General features: G+C 48.2%; 1 protein-coding gene across 2 annotated transcripts in view; it reads left to right on the top strand.

Moving 5' to 3' along the window:
- The window catches only part of spag8 (sperm associated antigen 8), a 76,856-nt gene that overhangs the window by 49,160 nt on the left and 9,679 nt on the right, over positions 1-18,017 (top strand). Inside the window, exons 4-6 of one of the 2 annotated variants that reach the window (XM_085973327.1) lie at positions 15,719-15,839; positions 16,574-16,636; positions 16,848-16,944. In XM_085973327.1, coding sequence (XP_085829453.1) covers positions 15,719-15,839; positions 16,574-16,636; positions 16,848-16,928 — 265 coding nt within the window. In that variant the 3' untranslated portion in view covers positions 16,929-16,944. The remainder of the gene's footprint in view (positions 1-15,718; positions 15,840-16,573; positions 16,637-16,847; positions 16,945-18,017) is intronic. The other variant, XM_085973320.1, reaches the window with a different exon arrangement.

Genomic DNA, 18,017 nt, shown 5'->3' with positions numbered 1-18,017 from the left:
TACTCCAAAAACCCGTCTATTATAACGATACAAGCCTCTGTGCGTGTTGATTGTGAGATACCGGCGCGACTCTTCCTCGACTTCCATTTGTAAGTATGCTTGTGCCAGGTCTATCTTGGTGAAGTGTTTCCTGCCAGACAATGAAGCAAAGATATCCTCAATCCGCGGAAGCGGGTATTGTACCGTGTGAAGCACCGGATTAACTGTGATCTTGAAGTCTCCGCAGATGCGGACCTTTCCCGGTCCCCCTGGCTTGTTACTTGATGAAGACTTCATGACAGGAACAATGGGCGTGGCCCACTCACTCCAGTCCACCTTAGACAGTACCCCTGAACGTTCAAGCTCTTCCAGTTCTGCCTCCACAGCAGGTCGTATCGCGTAAGGTACCAATCTGGCTTTGAAAAATTTTGGGCTTGCATGTTCTGCAATCTTGATTTTTGCTTTAATTCCTCTCAGTGTTCCCAGTCCTTGCTGGAATACCTCTTTAGCTTCGTCCAATATTCTGGACAACCGTTCAGGTTTGACATCTTCCTTTCCGGAATCTACCGTCATTGTGTTTAGTGAATGCCAGTCTATCTTTATTTTCCTGATCCACTCCCGTCCCAGAAGTGGTGGACCTCCCTTGGGCAGCACATACATGTCCATCCCTTGGTGATCTTTGTCCTTGTATCTCACCTTGACTTTTATCTTTCCGATGGGGTATACTTTGTGCCCCGTGTATGTCTGCAATACTGTCTCCGTATCCCGTAGGGGAATATGTTTGAATAACTTTTTGTAATCTTGCTTATTCATGACCGTCAACGCCGATCCGGTGTCCACTTCCATCTTCACTTGGACTTTTGCAACCTGTAGTGTGACCCAGATAGTTTGTCTGTCAGCTTCTTTACTCACATTGTGAATCCTCAGACTACCCAGTTCCTTGCTGTTGGAGTCTGAGTCCGAATTCTGTTCACCTGGACTCTTCCCAGTCACCTTATGTACCTTCCTGTACTTCTTCTGTGGTGACTTATTATTGCTGGTCTTCTTTCCTGACCGGCATACCTTAGCTATGTGACCAAGCTTGCCACATTTCCTACATTCCTGGTTTTTAAACCAGCATTGGTTCTGGTCGTGTGTTGTCTTCCCACAACGATAACATTTCGTTGTACCCGTAGTCATTTGATCCACACTGAGTACCGCTGTCTTCCGCTGCATTTTCGCCGTGCCTCTCGCTGCGGCTTCGTGCGATGCTGCAATAAGGACAGCCTTATCAAGTGTAAGATCGTTCTCTTCGAGCAGTCGTTTTTGTGTTCCTTCCTTCGACATCCCGCACACGAACTTGTCTCTCAGTGCCTCTGTCAGATTTACCCCAAACTGACAGTATTTTGCTAGCCTACGCAGTTCAACCAGGTACTCCGCGTTGCTTTCCTCTTTTCGTTGCGTTCTCACGTAAAATTTAGATCGTTCCGCTAACATCAGCGGTGCGGGGTTAAAATGATCCTTCAGGACAGCAACAATATTAGCGAAAGACTGATCCGCCGGTTTAGCTGGTGATAGAAGATGCTTCAATAACCCGTATGTCTTCGCACCCATTGAGTTTAGTTTGTCATAATTTGCTATCTTATTGACCTTACAATATATCTCGATGCGTTCTACATACGTGGCCCAATCTTCCACATCGGAATCGAACCCGTTGATGTTACTACGCTTAGGCATCTTCACACTCTTCCTGAGAAACAACAACGAAATATTTCTTTAACTTTTTTTTTTCAATGTGGCGGTTTCCCGCGCTTGTCTTCTTTCCCCGCCCACTTTGAAAATGGCGGTTTCCCGCTTCTGTCGTCTTCCCCGCCTACTGGCGGCTTCCCGCGTTTCTTCCCCTGGCGGGAGGGGTAAGCTTTTCCCTCGGGCGACGACCGCTGGCTTTCGGGGTTCGCAGCCTGCGTGTCGGCTTCAGTGCGTTCCTTGTTCCCTTTTCTCGGCAGGGCAACCGGCGCTGGGTACAACCCGTTGATGGCGAACAGTTTCAGCCGCTGGGCTGGATCTCACTCAGTCTCCCTCGCTCGGGCTCTGTCTCTCCCGCTCGCTCGGGCTCTGTCTCTCCCTCAGCGGCTTCCAATCACGCCTCCCAGCCCTCTCGCAGTCCGGTGCTTTCCTCCCCGGCTGCGGCTGAGTTCTCCGCGATTTATTTATTTTTATATCTTCCCGCACCTTACGATCCCGGTCACAGCGCTTCGTGGCCTCGGTCGCTGCCCGGCCTTTTTCACTCCAATCGCGCCTCCCAGCCCTCTCGCAGTCCGGTGCTTTCCTCCCCGGCTGCGGCTGAGTTCACCGCGGTTTATTTATTTTTATATCTTCCCGCGCCTTACGATCCCGGTCGCAGCGCCTCGTGGCCTCGGTAGCTGCCCGGCCTTTTTCGCCGGTCGCGGTCTAGCTGTCTCACGATGCCATTGCGTCTCCCAGCCCGCTTGTACCGCGGCTTCCGTGCTCCACGCTGCCCCAGTCTCAGCGCCTCTGGGCCCGACTTCTGTCCGGCTCCTTTCCCCTCGACCGTGGTCGAGTTCACCGCCCTTATCCTCCGTTTATTTTTTTATTTTTTATTTTCCCTTTACTCACAGTCACCGTGGCCGACTTGCTTCTCGTGCTGATCGGCTCACTCACCACCGTGGCAGAAGGGACAATCAGTGCCTGTTGCTGATGGAAGGCTTCGTGTCTGAATTCTTCCTTCTTCCTTGTTCTGCAGACCCGAGTTTTCTCTCAGCAGAATGACGAGGGCGGGTGCCTCTTCTCGACGCTCGTTAACTGCTTCGGAAGTATTGTTGCCGCAGGGTAAGATCGAACTCGTCGCCACTGTAAGGTCTGTAGGTACTATGGCGAATTAATACACAGACTACAAGAGTAACTTTAACAGGACTTTTCTATTCGAAGGTCAGGGCGAATCTGCCCAATAAATCCTGACACAGCACTTATATACCAGTGTGGTCACCGTCGGTATTACAGTATACAGCAGCCAAGATAAAGTAGTGCCACACCTAAAATAGTTCTCTTAAAGGTGGACGGTTACATACAATAGTTCTCTTAAAGGTAGAACAGTTACATACACTACATCGCCCAATCTTCGACTTCATTGTCGAACATAGAGATACTGCCACTCTTCGGCATCCTTGGGTGTGAGTTAACTGTCACAAATGGCACCTCCCACGCTTCCCCTTCTCCGCTGGCACAAAATGGCATCTCCCGCACTTTCCTTCCTTCCCGCGCTCGCCCTTTTTCTCCGCTGCGGCTTCTAAAAATGGCGCCTCCCACGCTCTTCCTTCTTCTCCGCGGCTCAATGGCGTCTCCCCTTTCTTCGCCCCGCGGACCCTGTTCAGCCCGTGAGCCCTGGCTGTGCTCTGCGCGTTCTTCTTTTTATATTTTTCGACGCCGCTCAGTCTAGAACCCGGCTGTTTCTTTACCCTCTCTCTCTCCGGTTTGTTTTCTTTTTCTCGACGCCGCTCGGTGTTCAACCCCCGGCTGCGCCCTGCGCTCTTCACCCTCTGTCTTAACCCGTCGACGCTGCTCGGCTTTCTCTCCGCCGTCGGTCAGCTCCAGCCGCTGCTGCTCGGGAAGGGTCTGCGCTGGACCTGTCATCGGTCTCTTACTGCTCGTCGTGGCTGGGGATCCAAGCCCGGCTCTCCACAGCCTCCCCTGCGAAGTTGAATCTCTGCCTGACTGCTGGGCGGTTGCTCGTGGTCGACGCCCGTGTTCCTGGCCTCGACTATATATTTTTTTTTTTTATGTTGCAGGTAGATTCAAATCGACACTCGTCGCCACTGTTGGATCCGTGGTTCAGTGGATATGCTATTATGAAATAATCACACGGATGCTGTACATTAACAATAAACATGTCTTTACTGGAGGAGGGTAGTCTCTAGACTGGGGGTACAGAGGCATGCGCAAAGCTTATATACCGGTGTGGTCACTGCCGGTACTACAGTATACAGGAGCTGTAAAAGTAGTTCTGACTTAAAGGCACATACACTGCACACTCCAATACTCTGTTCGAAATATGGCCAAGGCAATAAAACATTTAGCTTTATTTTAGTCTGTGGAAGGGTTTTTATGAATTCATTATATACAAGAATATTTTGCACTGTGAATGAATTTTTCTTTTAAATCAAGGATGTAATTTGTAGGCATTCATAAATAACCTTAGCCCAGAAATTATTATTTGCAATATTAACTTCCAAACATTAAATAAAAAATATTTTAACATTCTTTTTAACATTTAGGGGGAAAAATTTGGTTGGTTAGCGCCTCCCGTTAGCGCCTCCGGGGAGTGCTAAAGGGGCACTAATGACTTACTGCCCGTGCGCAGCGATTTTAGCGCCCCCCCGCAAAATTCAACTGACGTTTTGCGGTGGCAATAAACACTACCGCCACGATCTCCTGCGCCCTAGAGCTCATGACGTCATCCAAGAGCGCATCGCCCCAGTAGCACCCTGGACCGGAAATCGATTATCGCCCCCTGCCTCAGCGCCTGCCGCTAGGAACTTCAGGTAGAAGGGGACGGTTTGCAGTAGGCTGGGAGCTGGGGGAGCTAATGAGGGTTAATGGGGGCTGTACTCGCACGGGGCCTTGCCCTCCAGCTTCACCATTGGAGGCAGCGGAAGCGGAGAGAGAGAGTGGAAAACATGGCCATAGGGAGGAGGGCCAATAGGGCTCTCCACAGGAGGCCTTAACCTCCCAGGGTATTCTGGAGCAGTTCTTGTATATCCATCTGTCAGCGGAGCAGTGCCATAGAAGGCTCCGCTTCAGCAAGGAGGTGGTCACAGAGCTCTGCCACCTCCTGCAGCCAGAGCTCCAGCCTCAGCTCAGGACCAGGATGTCTCTGTCGGTGGCAGTGAAGGTCACAGTCGCTCTCAATTTCTACGCCAGCGGCTTCTTCCAGGCTTCAACAGGGGATATTGTGAACATCTCCTAGTTTGGTGTCTATTGTTGCATCCGGGAGGTCACAGATTCTCTCTACAGAAGGAGAAGGGAGTATATCTCAATCCCCATGACCTGAGACAAACAGCATGAACGCGCATGTGACTTTGCAAGGATAGCGGGCTTCCCCATGGTTCAGGGTGCCATTGACTGCACGCATGTGGCATTGCGGGAATCTCATCAAAATACAGCGGTGTTCCGCAACCGCAAAGGCTACCACTCTCTGAACGTGCATTTGGTGTGCAACCACAGACAGTGCATCCTCGCCGTCAGTGCCTGCTATCCTGGCAGCAGCCACGATTCATTCATCCTGTGCCAGACTGGTGTCCCAGCACTGTTTCAACCACCGCATCAAGCTCGCAGCTGGCTCCTCGGGGACAAGGGTTATCTACTCTGCACCTGGCTGATGACATCGCTCCATAACCCCAACACTCCTGCTGAACTCGCCTACAATGAAAGCCATAGCGCCACTAGGAACCTCATCAGACAGACTATCGGGGGGCTGAAGCAATGTTTCCGGTGTCTTGACCACTCTGGAGGAGCCCTGCAGTACTCCCCTGATCGAGTATCAGTTTTCATAGTTGTGTTCTGCATGCTGCACAACCTCGCCATTCTGAGGACCCAGCCATTGCCACCAGGGATTGGTGGACCACCTCAGGAGGAGGGAGAGGAGGAGGAGGAGGTGGAGGAGGATTAAGAGGAGGATGAGCCGCAACAACGTGGGAGGGAGGCGCTCAATGTTGCTTCTGCAAGGGCCGTTCGTGAACGCCTCATTACACAGCACGTCCGATGAATGAGAGAGCAGATGGCATTTGGGCTCAACAACCACATCATTACAGCCAGCCCGCAGCCCCTATGACCGGCCAAAGTTCCAATGAGAAACATGAGGAAATTTGTAACGTTGAAATAAACATTTTTATTATTCTGAACAACTGTGTCTTACTAAGCACAACCAATAACAAACAAACACAACAATTTATTAACAAACAGAACTGGTTCTTAGCACATCGAAATAATTCTTAACAAAGTGAACAATATATTTACAAACATGTCCAGCTTTGGTACAGACACTCCCCCCATTTGGTCTAAAAATGTTAGTTAGTGGGCCTTCCTCAAGGATCTCCCTCCCCTTTGCACTTACCCCCCTCCCAACCCTACTGCTCCTCCGTAATGTGTCCCCAGCGGCTGCAGCAAAGCTGGTGGAAGGCTGCTGAATCTGGGAGCCAGAGACTGCAGATGGCCTTGCAGGACGCCCTCAACCAGCTCTGGGCCAGGAGGGCCCAACTGTAGATGGCACCAATTCTGCATGGGCGGCAGCAGTCTGGGCTAGCTGGGCTATAAGCTATGGTAAGTGCAATGGTGGAGTGGCAGTGGTGGGAGCAGGAATGCTGTTATCCTGAGAGAGGACAGCACCTTCCTGCTCGACCAACACACTGCCACTCCCCCAGGGCAGAACCACAGCATCCAGAGCAATCTGCTCGAGCACAGATTGCAGACCTGCTGCAGCACCGTCAGATCCCCGGTGGACAGTGGTCGACCCAGCTACGATGGCAGCAGTCAGCGCTTGTGTGGTATCAATCTGAGACTGTATCAGAGCAGTCTGAGATTGGATGGCACCAACCAATGATTTGATTCCAGCACTAAGCCGTTGCATTGCCTTGGCCTGTGCTGCAATAGATGCTGTCACCTCACCCATTACATACAGCATGGGGTCTGGGTTCCCACCATCTCCCTGCTAATCAACCATCCTCTGCAAAGAGGCAAGGATGGGCTCGAGGGTTTGCGCACAGATGACAGCTGTGCTGGCGGTGGACTCGTCCACGCTCCTAGCCAGTGCATCCATGCTCTCGGACACCCTTGCCATTGCACCCATGAGCTCAGTATGCATACTCATTGCCTGTGTGTTAATCGCCGCGATATCGAGGTCCTCACCCGAGTCCTGTGCAGCAGAACTTGTGCGCGCAATCACCCTCCGGGGTGATGGCCCCCGAGCTTCCTTTCCCCATGGTGTTGCTGCAGCCCGCTGGGTCCCAGAGTTTCACCCACATCAGAGCCAATTCCTCTTTTCCCCTCCAGTGACCCGCATGGCCTCAGTGTCGCTCTCGGGAGATGCAGGCAGTGAGGCTCCGGCTTGGTGTTCCTCCTCCTCTCCCGCGTCGCTGCCACTGGGAGGCTGAGGGACAGGTTGTTCAGATGGTGGCTCACTATCTGAAAGCAGAAAGGCACAAGAGTGGGTTTAATGTGAGGGGAGTGGTCAGGAAGGGAGCAAGGAATGGAGACAGTATACTTAGATGGAAAGTGGGAAGGGCTTGTGTTGAGAGGGAGAAGAGGGAGAGGTGATGAACATACCGTTGCTGGTCCCAAGGGGGTCGACCTTTCCAACTGCCACAGTGCCCACGACATGGCTCGCGATGATGCTGTGCACTCGCTCCCCCAGCTGTGTGAGGGGGTGCAGCTCTGCCTGGCCTCCTCCCGTGTGTAGCTGCTCCCTCCTGTTATGAGATAGCTTGGCCTGCAAGAAAAAGGACAGCGTGTGAGTGCGTGTGCAGCCATGTGTTTGGCAGATGTGCCGACTGTTACATCGTTATATTATTACATCGTTAAATGGAACTACTTGTTACATCATTATATGGAACTACTTTGGTTAGTGTATTTATATTGCTATGTGGCACACTGTGAAAGGCAGTGCACAGTGCAAGGTCGGACATCTTGTATCACTCCGCACCATGTGGCAGCAACATCATAAAAGCAAGAATATAACGAGTGAAAGTCGTAAACTAAATGAGTTAAAAGTGTCTGTATTACATAGCAATAAGAACACAAGGAGACACAACACCGACCATAGTTGAATAGCCGTTAATGTCTGCAAGGTTTGAGATGTAGATGTGACTGTTAGTAGATGAGCACAGTTGGTGGCTAAGTGTTGGGGATTTGGCGGTTTATATGTGCACAGAGTGAGGTTGAGATGTTGGGATGTAGTGGTATTTCACGTTTCTTCTCACCCCGACCACCAAGTGAGGTCGTTGAACTTCTTGCGGCACTGGGTGTGACTCCTTTGGACCACGCTGCTGGACGAGATGTAATGGGCCACCTCCCTCCACATCCTTGTGAACTCCCGGGGCAATGGCCACCCGTGAGCGTTCTACAGCCACAACCAGAGCCTCTAATTTGCACCGGGTGCTAAAATTTGCGGTTGGCCGATTGTTAGCGCCCCAAAATGGTCGATACCAAATTTTTCCCCCTTAATGTATGATATTCCTTAGTCCACTGTTTTCATGGAGCTGGTAATCCATTTAAAATGAATGGGTTAACACCTCTGTTGAAACAGCAGACAAAAGAAGGTTACATATACAATGACATTTCAGAATTTCTTGAAAGCTTGCTAACTGCGTGAGCTATGTGTTAAGGAGTCTCCTTCTTTTCCCAAGTATATATTAAGATCCACAACAAACTCAATCACGGGTGCTCTTTGCTTTGGGTTCTTGCTGTTATTTCAACTTGAGCTTTTCCAGATTCAGTTACTTAAATCATGTATCAAATTCACCACACTCCACACTAGCACCACAAATTCTGGCCATCCCTGATGAATATATGCTGATGGGGTTGCTGCCACTGAGGAGAATTGCATTGTGGTCTGACCCACCCCAGAACTGCCCTCTGAGGTCCTCAGACTCTCCAAGACTCACTTGTGTTTTCTTTGACCTGGTGGACTTCAAACCTGTAAAGTCTGTGGGTTGTGCAGTTAATAAATACACAGACTTCAGAAGTAACAAACAAACAGGTCTTTACTATTCGAAGGTCCGGGCGAATCTGCCCCAGAAATCCTGCTACAACACTTATATACTGGTGTGGTCACTATCGGTATTACAGTATACAGAAGCCAAACAAATAGTGCCACACCTAAAGTAGTTCCCTTAAAGGTGAACGGTTACATTCAATAGTTCCCTTAAAGGTAGACGGGTACATACACTACAATCCTCCCTTTTTAGCTTATTACTTACAGAGTCTCCGTTAAACATACATATCTTCAACTTCCTATAAAACAAATTACAGCTATAATCTCGGTGGAGTCAATGTCATATAAAACAATTTACAAATATAATCTCGGTGGAAACAGTTCCCAGGTTCCGTCTCTGCGGAAACAGTTCATAGATTCAGTCTCTGATCTTGACTCGTTCCGAACAACATTTCTTTGGGGTAGCCGGTTCACCTGGCTAGCGTGACTCCTCCATAGCCTTTTTCTTGACGTAGCAGCTTGAACTTTCGTCCTGTTGAACCAGCAGTGCGGACTTTGACAACCAACTGGCTGTCTTGACATTTACCAGTTTTTCAACTAATTTAGCTCCTTTCGTAATGTCCCGCCTGGAATGGTAGAAGTGCTAATATTTTAGACAGTTATTATCTTCTGCTTCTTCTTTTTCTTTTCTGCCTTTTTGAAACTCTCGGCGCTCCTTTCTCGGCTGCCAGCTGTAGCGCCACCAACTCTCTATGTTCCTTAGACCTTAAGTGCTTCATCTGGATTTCAGCACTTTGAGAGTTTCCATCACAAGCTGGGCAGACCACATCCTCATAATATTCAGTGTCACTCAATAGGTCATGGTAATATTCAGGTTCGTCCTGAGTTAGGCCAGCAAGAGAGACTTCTTCTTCCTCCTCACCCGTCTGGACATTAGCTGACGGTGGTTCCTTCCCTAAACATCTTTCTTGAAAAGCCTTCTTCATGCATTCATATTCATCCCGCTCTTCCTGGGTTATCTGCCATTCCTTCACGACGGACCTCATTTGTGAGTTCAATACCTTCCTTTCCACCGGTAATTGCGTTATCAGGCTATTTAACCCTTCTACTGAAGTAACGGTTTCCACCTTCTTCTGTTCGCCTTGACGTGATTCAACGTACTTTTGGCATCCTTGTAAAATTTGTGTTGCCACCTCAGCTATCTTCGTGACTTTTGAGAGCTCCGAACTCGTTCCCCCTGAAGATTGAAGCTCGTGTTCAGATTGTTCCCCTTGTAGAGTCTTGTCCTTCAGCATATGAAGGAGTTGGCCGACCGTTAACTCTTCCCTGAGAACACGGTGGATCAGAGTCTTCTCCATTTCATCCACCTCTTTCTCCAATACTTCCACCTTACGTTCCTCTTGAACTTTGGCTTTCAGCGCTCGGAAAAGTTGCGCCCTGATGCTCTCTAGTTCATGTTCAGGGACCATTCTTACAGTGTCCTGTTCTTCCACTGCAAGGATTCCCAGTTGAATCTGTTCTTCAAGTTGTTGAACCTCAGACATTGCCGCCTCATATTTGTCTTGGGTGTCCTTCAATGTTTTTATAAGTTCTTGGACATCCTGTCTTTCATGCTCTGCCATGATTTTCACCTCTAATTGCTCATCTATGGATGGAGCTTCTATCGATGAGTCTGTCTTGGCCTTGAGCTCATCAAGAATCTCCTGCAGCCTTTGGACTTCTTGCTCATGTTCAACCTTTAGTTGTTCATATGCTTCTACTGAAACTAGCTTTTCGGAGGCTGCCGAGTTAACCCCCTTCTGAATTGTAGCCTGGGCCTGTTCAAACTGTTCTTTCAACTTCTCACACTCTGCTTGTAAGGAGTCGTAAAGAAGAACTGGAATAAAGTCCTGGCTCCCTGAAGATTCCTCTTCCTTTGGTTCATTCTGGAAATATTCTAGTTCCTGAACAGCATCAGGGGAATGTGATTGGTATTTGACCATGATAGCTCTATGGTCGCTCTCTGCTTGAGCTAGCTGTCTCTGTAGTCTTTCCAGGTTCCCCCATTCGGTGTCCCAGAACTTTTCCATATTTTTCATCTACTGTACGAGACGATCACTCAACTGTTCTAATTGTTGTCGTACTTTGACATAAGTTTGCGTCCGAGCTCGGTGTTCTTCCGTCATGGATGAATCCTTTGCTTGAACAGGCTCAGAATTCTCTGTCAACCTGGAGTTCTGCTCTGCAGCTTTATTCTTCTTGGTACCATAAGTCCTTCTGCCTGTCTTCATTTTCGACTTGGTCTTATCATCATCCATTTCAGAATCTGAGCTAATAGCTTGCACCGAGTCCTCCCTCATTATGGCTTTTAGGTAATGCCATTCCATGTCTATTTTCTTAATCCACTCCCGTCCTAGAAGTGGTGGTCCTCCCTCGGGTAATACGTACAAGCTCATTCTTGGGTGTTCTTTACCCCTATCTCTCACCTTGACTCTTATTTTCCCCACGGGGTATACGTTATGCCCCGTGTATGTCTGTAATACAAACTTGGTATTTCTTAAAGGTATGTGAGAGAATAGCCGGTGGTAGTCCCTTCGGTTGATGACTGATAGAGCTGATCCAGCGTCCAGCTCCATTCTTATTTGGACTCCAGCTATCTTTAGTATGACCCAGATGGCCTGTAGATCCGTTTCTTTACCCACATTGTGGATTCTCAGACTACCCAGCTCCTGGTTGTTTGGGTCTGAGTCTGAATTCTGTTCGTCTGAACTCTTCTCAGCCACCTTGTGTACCTTGTTGTACTTTTCTGGTGGTGGCTTCCTTTGATTATTGATCTTTTTCCCGGACCGGCATACCTTCGCGATGTGACCCAGTTTGCCACATTTCCTACACTCTTGGTTCTTAAACCAGCATTGATTCTGGTCATGCGTTGTCTTCCCACAACGGTAGCATTTTGTTGTGCTTGAAGTAATTTGGTCCACCCCGAGTGCCGCCGCCTTTAGTTGCATTTCCGCCGTTCCTTTCGCTGCGGCTTCGTGCGATGCAGCTATAAGGACAGCCCTGTCCAGTGTGAGGTCATTCTCTTCCAGTAGTCGCTTCTGCGTCCCTTCTTTGGACAATCCGCATACGAACTTGTCCCGCAGCGCTTCTGTCAGATTCCCTCCGAACTGGCAGTATTTCGCTAGCCTACGCAGTTCGACCAAGTATTCCGCATTGCTTTCGTCTTTCTTCTGCGTTCTTGCGTAGAATTTGAATCGTTCAGCCAGCATCAGCGGTGTGGGGTTCAAGTGGTCCTTCAGCACAGCCACAATCTCTTCGAAGGTCTGATCCGCTGGTTTATTTGGTGCTATTAGATGCTTCAAGAGCCCGTATGTTTTTGCCCCCATCGAGTTTAGCAATGTTATCGCCTTGTCGTCTTCCTCTATTTTGTTGGCTTCGCAATAGATCTCTATGCGTTCCACGTACGTGGCCCAGTCTTCTATTTCAGAATTAAAGTCGTTAATATTCCCTCGCTTAGGCATCTTTCTTCCCTTGGGAGCAGCACCAGTATTTCTTATTTATTTATTTGTTTCTAAGATGGCGGTTTTCCCGCGAAATCGGCGGTTTCCCGCTCTTTCCTTCTCTCCCCGCCCACTTCAATGGCGGTATGTCAATCAAGATGGCGGTTTTCCCGCGAAAATGGCGGTTTCCCGCTCTTCCTTTCTCGCCCCGCCCACTTCAATGGCGGTTTCCCGCTTCTGGCGTCTTCTCCGCCTAATGGCGGCTTCCCGCGTTTCTTCCCGATGGAAGGGGTACGCTTCCCCCTCAGCGGACAGGTTCAGCCGCTGGCTGGCTACCGCACAGCTCCCCTTACTCGGCTATGTCTTTTCCTCCCGCCCGCACGGCTCTACCGGCGCTGGGTACACCCCGTTAGCGGAGGACAGTTCTGCCGTCGGACTGGCTCTCGCGCAGTCTCTCTCTCCGTACCCGGCTCTGTCTCTCTCACCCGCACGTTCAATGCTACCGGCCCTGGGTACCCCGTTGGTGGAGAACAGCTCACCGCCGGACTGGCTCTCGCGCGGTCTCTCACCCCGTTTTCGGCTGTGTCTCTCACCCACTCCCGCACGTTCGGTTTTGCCGGCTCTGAGTACCCCGTTGGTGGAGAACAGCTCAGCCGCTGGACCGGCTCCTCGCAGTCTCTCTCTCCGCACCCGACTCTCACCCGCACGGTTCCCGTTCGCCTCCCCAGCCCTCTCGCAGACTGGTGTTTCCCTCCCCGGCTGCGGCTGGGTTTCTCTTCCCGCGCCTACTCGCAGGCTCAGCGCTTCGTGGCTGCGGTCGCTGCCCCGATTGTCCCGCCGATCGCGGTCCGGCTGTCACCCGACGCCGTTGGACCCGACTTTTGGCCGGCACAGCTCCCCCTCGACCGAGGTCGAGTGCTCTGCCCTTATCCTCCGGATGCTTCTACACCTTCCCCTACTCACAGTCTCTTCGGCCGCCTTGTTTCTTGCTGGTCGGCTCACTCCGCACCGTGGCAGAAGGGTAGTCAGTGCCTGTTGCTGATACAGCTTTTGTTGTTAGTCTTCCTGCTTTCTGTTGTTGCAGCCTCGTGTTTTCTTTTGGTAGCACGACGAGGGCGGTTGTCTCTCTTCGACGCTCTTCGTTGCTTATGGCAATCTTGCCGCAGGGTACGATCGGACTCATCGCCACTGTAAAGTCTGTGGGTTGTGCAGTTAATAAATACACAGACTTCAGAAGTAACAAACAAACAGGTCTTTACTATTCGAAGGTCCGGGCAAATCTGCCCCAGAAATCCTGCTACAACACTTATATACTGGTGTGGTCACTATCGGTATTACAGTATACAGAAGCCAAACAAATAGTGCCACACCTAAAGTAGTTCCCTTAAAGGTGAACGGTTACATTCAATAGTTCCCTTAAAGGTAGACGGGTACATACACTACAAAACCCCCCAGCGTCTTGTAGGCTAACAAGGTTTCCAATACTTGCAACAAGGTGATTCATTCTGCTATTGTGGCACAACAAACTCAAACCATATAATAAACATGTGGGCACAATGTCTGTGGGATATATAGCAGTCTGACCAAATGTTCTACTAGGTTTCCATAGACAAGGGAAAGCATCTGGCCGTGCGGCCCCACCCGAACTGACCTATCCAGTTCTCCCCGCCAACCAGAAAAGAATCCATTTTCCTAGCTTCAGTTTGTAACACAGACACCAAGCACACAGAAGTATGCTACTTTGATAATTATTAAGATATTTAGGCCTAGAAATTCGGTAGGCTTAGCGCCGCATTTGAGGCGCTAGAGGGCCTAGCGCCGGAGTTATGGCCAGTTGAGAAATTCCCTGGGGCCCTAAATCGGCGTTGCACTGGTAGCGCTGCGCCGGCACCGATGACGTCATCGGTGTGCGCAGCGTCCCGGTTGCCGTGGTAACCCGGCCCCAAGCCGAAATTCAGTTGCGCCCGCCTCGCCCGTGGCAGGCGCAACTAAGACTCTGGCAACAGAGTCTTCCCCCAGTGTGCGCCGGCGCATAAAGGTGGAGCGGCGGCCGGCCGCGTTCCCGGCGGCCGCCTGCCCGCACCTCCCTTCCCGGACTCATGCATTCCCCCCCCGCGGCCCTGATCAGTGTCTCATGCGAGCCCGGCACTTCCCCGAGGTGCCGGGCTCAGATGTCGGGTCAATCCGCCGGACAGTTGTCGGCTGCAGGCAGCTCCTCCTTAACAGGAGGAGGAGGCCTGCAGTTCCCCCGCCTGCCGCACCGCATCGGGTGCCGCAGCGGGGGATTAGCGCCGGGAAACCCAAGTTCACGCCCGTTTTGAGGCGCTAAAGGAGGGTTTTAGCGCCCGCCGCCGTCTGGGCCCGGCGCACCCGAATTTTCGTCGCACGCTGCCGCATTACCGCTGGCGCAAACTTTCTGGCGCTACAGCCCTGGCAAGACCAGAACCCAATTTCTAGGCCTTAATTCTTTGTTTTTTTCTCTTTAACGTGTTCAAATTCAATCACAATACACTGGTCACTGACAGATACATTTCTAAATCAGCTCAAGCTTGATTCATTTGTTTTTAAAATCTTAATGTAGAAACTCAGAACACGTCAGTTGAAATGTGTCATACCACTTCTTGTTACCTGCTTTTTTTTCTTTACCATGGCACTTGGAACATTTTAGAAAATAGGAACTTATCAGATTCTGAATAAATCCAGCTTTTCTAACCAAGTGTGAATCTTTGATTCAGTCCAAGTTGACTGATCCACTGACTGGCTGACACACTGCTGCTTTCAACAATGAAATATGAAATAAGCCTTTTTTGTTCTTTTTTCTTTAGTGTTAAAGCACCAGCATTCCTTTTCTGGAAATAATTTCTGGATCATTATTGAAAACTATTAAAATGAAATACAATACCCTCCTTCTGAATTCCAGCGATTTGTTTTATCTTGATCGGGTTTCATTCAAAATGTTGTTTACATTTTATTGTAGTAACTTATTCACTGTTGGCCTCATTTCTAAATCCAACCAAGTACCCAGCATATGACTGGCTACTCATTACAAATGTCAGAAATTAGCTGGAAGAGTGAAACTTGAAAGACTGCTTTGTGTTGGTTGAAATAACAGTGAAAGTTCAGTTTGGCCTTTATTACTGTAACACCATATTCTGGAGGTGAATAAAGTTGCTTTCAAAAAGCTAGCTTGGAAACAGCCATAATGCACATCTGTTTTTGTTAAACCCCTTTTGATGTACTGCTTCCTCTGACACAAATAACTGGTGTGCCACACTTTAGATGGCTTAATTGAATGACATTTCCTCAGCTTATTATGGAACTTGACTTTTACAGACAGACCTCAATCCAGCTGTTTTGCTTCATCTGGCTTCTGTTGCCATGTGTAAACCATACTGGCATGTGAGAATTTTGGAGGCCTCTTGCTTCCCTGCTTCAATTCTTTGTGCTTTTCCATGCAATGGTAGTAGTAGGCATGCAACAAACTTAATGGTTGATACAATGCTAAGCGAACCCTTTGCTAACACCCTTTTCTTGTACCTTTTTGTTCATGTTTTAGCAAGGAAGTATTTGACGAATACAATGCTGCCTTTGCACTTGCACCGATAGAATCACTGTCCGTAACAGGACGTGACTTCAGAATGGAAGGCTTTAAATCTGTTCCACCTCCTCCTACTATGGTAAGCATCTGAGCATAAGACACTGATTATTTAACTTCATGCCTCAATACCTGGTACAAATAAACTGAAGAAAGTCCAGTCATCCAAACATGGAAAAGGCAGAATGGTCTAGCCAAGTTCCCAATCTGCTCCTGACTCCAGCCCCTATTCACAAAGCTTTTGCTGATCTGCTAAAATGTAGTTTCCTGCAAATGGCTGGATTGTAAAACAAACAAGAATGTTTGCAAAATAACATATGGACAAAATGCAGAAACTGCATCTTACCATCTCAGGGAATGCTTTGTAGATGAGGACCTTAGCTGGCACAGTACTGACTTATTCACTTCTGTTATACACAAGCTAGATATATGTCAAGAGAAAACAAAACAAAAATTATTAATGTTGCAAATCTGATCATAAAATACTGGAAGTCACCAGCTTCTGAAAGAAAAGAATAACTTAACATTGTTGGTACAGCTCTACACCATAATGAGGACTGCTGCATTTTTTCAGCATTTTCTGCTTTATTTTTCATTATTAGTATTCTTTGCAATAATAACCTACTGTTTGACGTGTGTCTATGTTTTGTTCAAATCATGTAAGGTTCGCTTAAAGGCAAATGAACAAAAGTAATTCCATTTTCTTTCATTATTTTAAACTATACATTTATAAGATCCTTTCATTGTCAGTTTCTGTTACCATGTATTGTCTTGACCTGTTTTATTCTGTATTTATGTGTGAACTTTTACTTATAGGACCATAACTACAAAACTGATCAACCTATTACAATCTGGTCTGACCATGCCAAGCAAGTACATGTAAGTCCATTTCTTGGGGGGTAGCTGTGTTATGATAGTACAGAGAGGAACCTATACAATTGCATTTAGAGGTGTGCATAAAATATTACATAGAGGGAATTAAACACAAAGATTTACAATATACTGAAGTAGGAAATATTTTGGATCTAAATTTAACTGAAAACATAAGTTCTAATAGTGTTTAATTGAAAATTTTCATTTGATAATTAAGGAAACTGCAGAGTTGCGAGATTTGATGTTGAAAATACGCTTTATATGGTCTAATAAAGTAAAGAAAGAGAAAAAAAACTGAAATTGTATCCTTGATAGTAAGTAGCATTTTATCAACTATGAACACATGTGCAGACCCTCTTACATAAGCTTAAAAACTAATTTCCATCCATAAGCAATCTTGAGAAAACTAATCTTTTTAATTGGATTACGCAAGGCTAGGTTGAATACCTCATGTATCGAGACCAGTTAATTCGGAATTTCTGCCCACACTGGGCTCTCTGTTTCAACCTGAATCCCTATGGTTGAGTATATGTGTTCCCATCTGAAAAGGAGCTGTGTATAATTAGAAACCTCACTGACAGCTGTAGATTTACGAGGCAGGGGGTATGGAGGAGGAGGCCAACACTGACAGCTGCTTGACGCTTGTTAGAACAGTAATGGAAAAAAATGCTAGGCTCAGAAGGTTATTTCAACAATCATATCTTGGGTTTAACTGGCTCAGTCCAGTTATATTGAAGATTTATGGATGAGTGACATATTGCAACACTACAGTCCTTCTGTTGCTGTGGAGTCACATACTGAACATCAGAAAGCAAATGACTATTGAGGACTTAGAAGCAATTTTGTTCAATTAAGGAAAGAAACATGAATAATAGGCTTTAAATATGAATAAATTGATACTGAAAATTAGTTGACATGCTTTTATAGAATCAATATGGGGCAATTTTCTGAGCCCCGAGGAGGCGGGTTTGGAGGTGGGTTTGGAAGCGGGAAAATCGGAAAAAATGAGTGCGGGTTCGGAACCCGCCTCCGCGGGATTTTGCCAGTGCTAGTTTTGCAGGGTGGGAAATGGTCCCGCCTCCAGCTGGCCAGAGAAGTTGTTAAGAGGCTCGTTAAGGGCCTCTCTAAGCCTATTTTGAGAGGCCCTCGTTATTTTTGGACCATTTCAGCATGTTCCAAGATCATCCTAAACCACGCCAGCTAAACCTGGCGGGTTGACAAGTGGGTGGTCTCCTCACAGCTGCAGGTCCAACATAAAATCAGAGATTTCATCAGGGATTAGTTGCAGGTGGCAGAACTTTGCTTTAAAAGGTCCTTCAGCACTTTTAGCGGGCCTTCCGAAGTCGGAGGTGCTGCAGCTTGAATCTATCAACTGTGGGACCTCCTT

The sequence above is a fragment of the Somniosus microcephalus genome, chromosome 2, assembly GCF_052327205.1.
Source record: "Somniosus microcephalus isolate GS21.2 chromosome 2, FLI_Smic_1.0, whole genome shotgun sequence".
Classification (NCBI taxonomy): Eukaryota; Metazoa; Chordata; class Chondrichthyes; order Squaliformes; family Somniosidae; genus Somniosus; species Somniosus microcephalus.
This window is presented reverse-complemented; position numbering and strand designations above follow the sequence as displayed.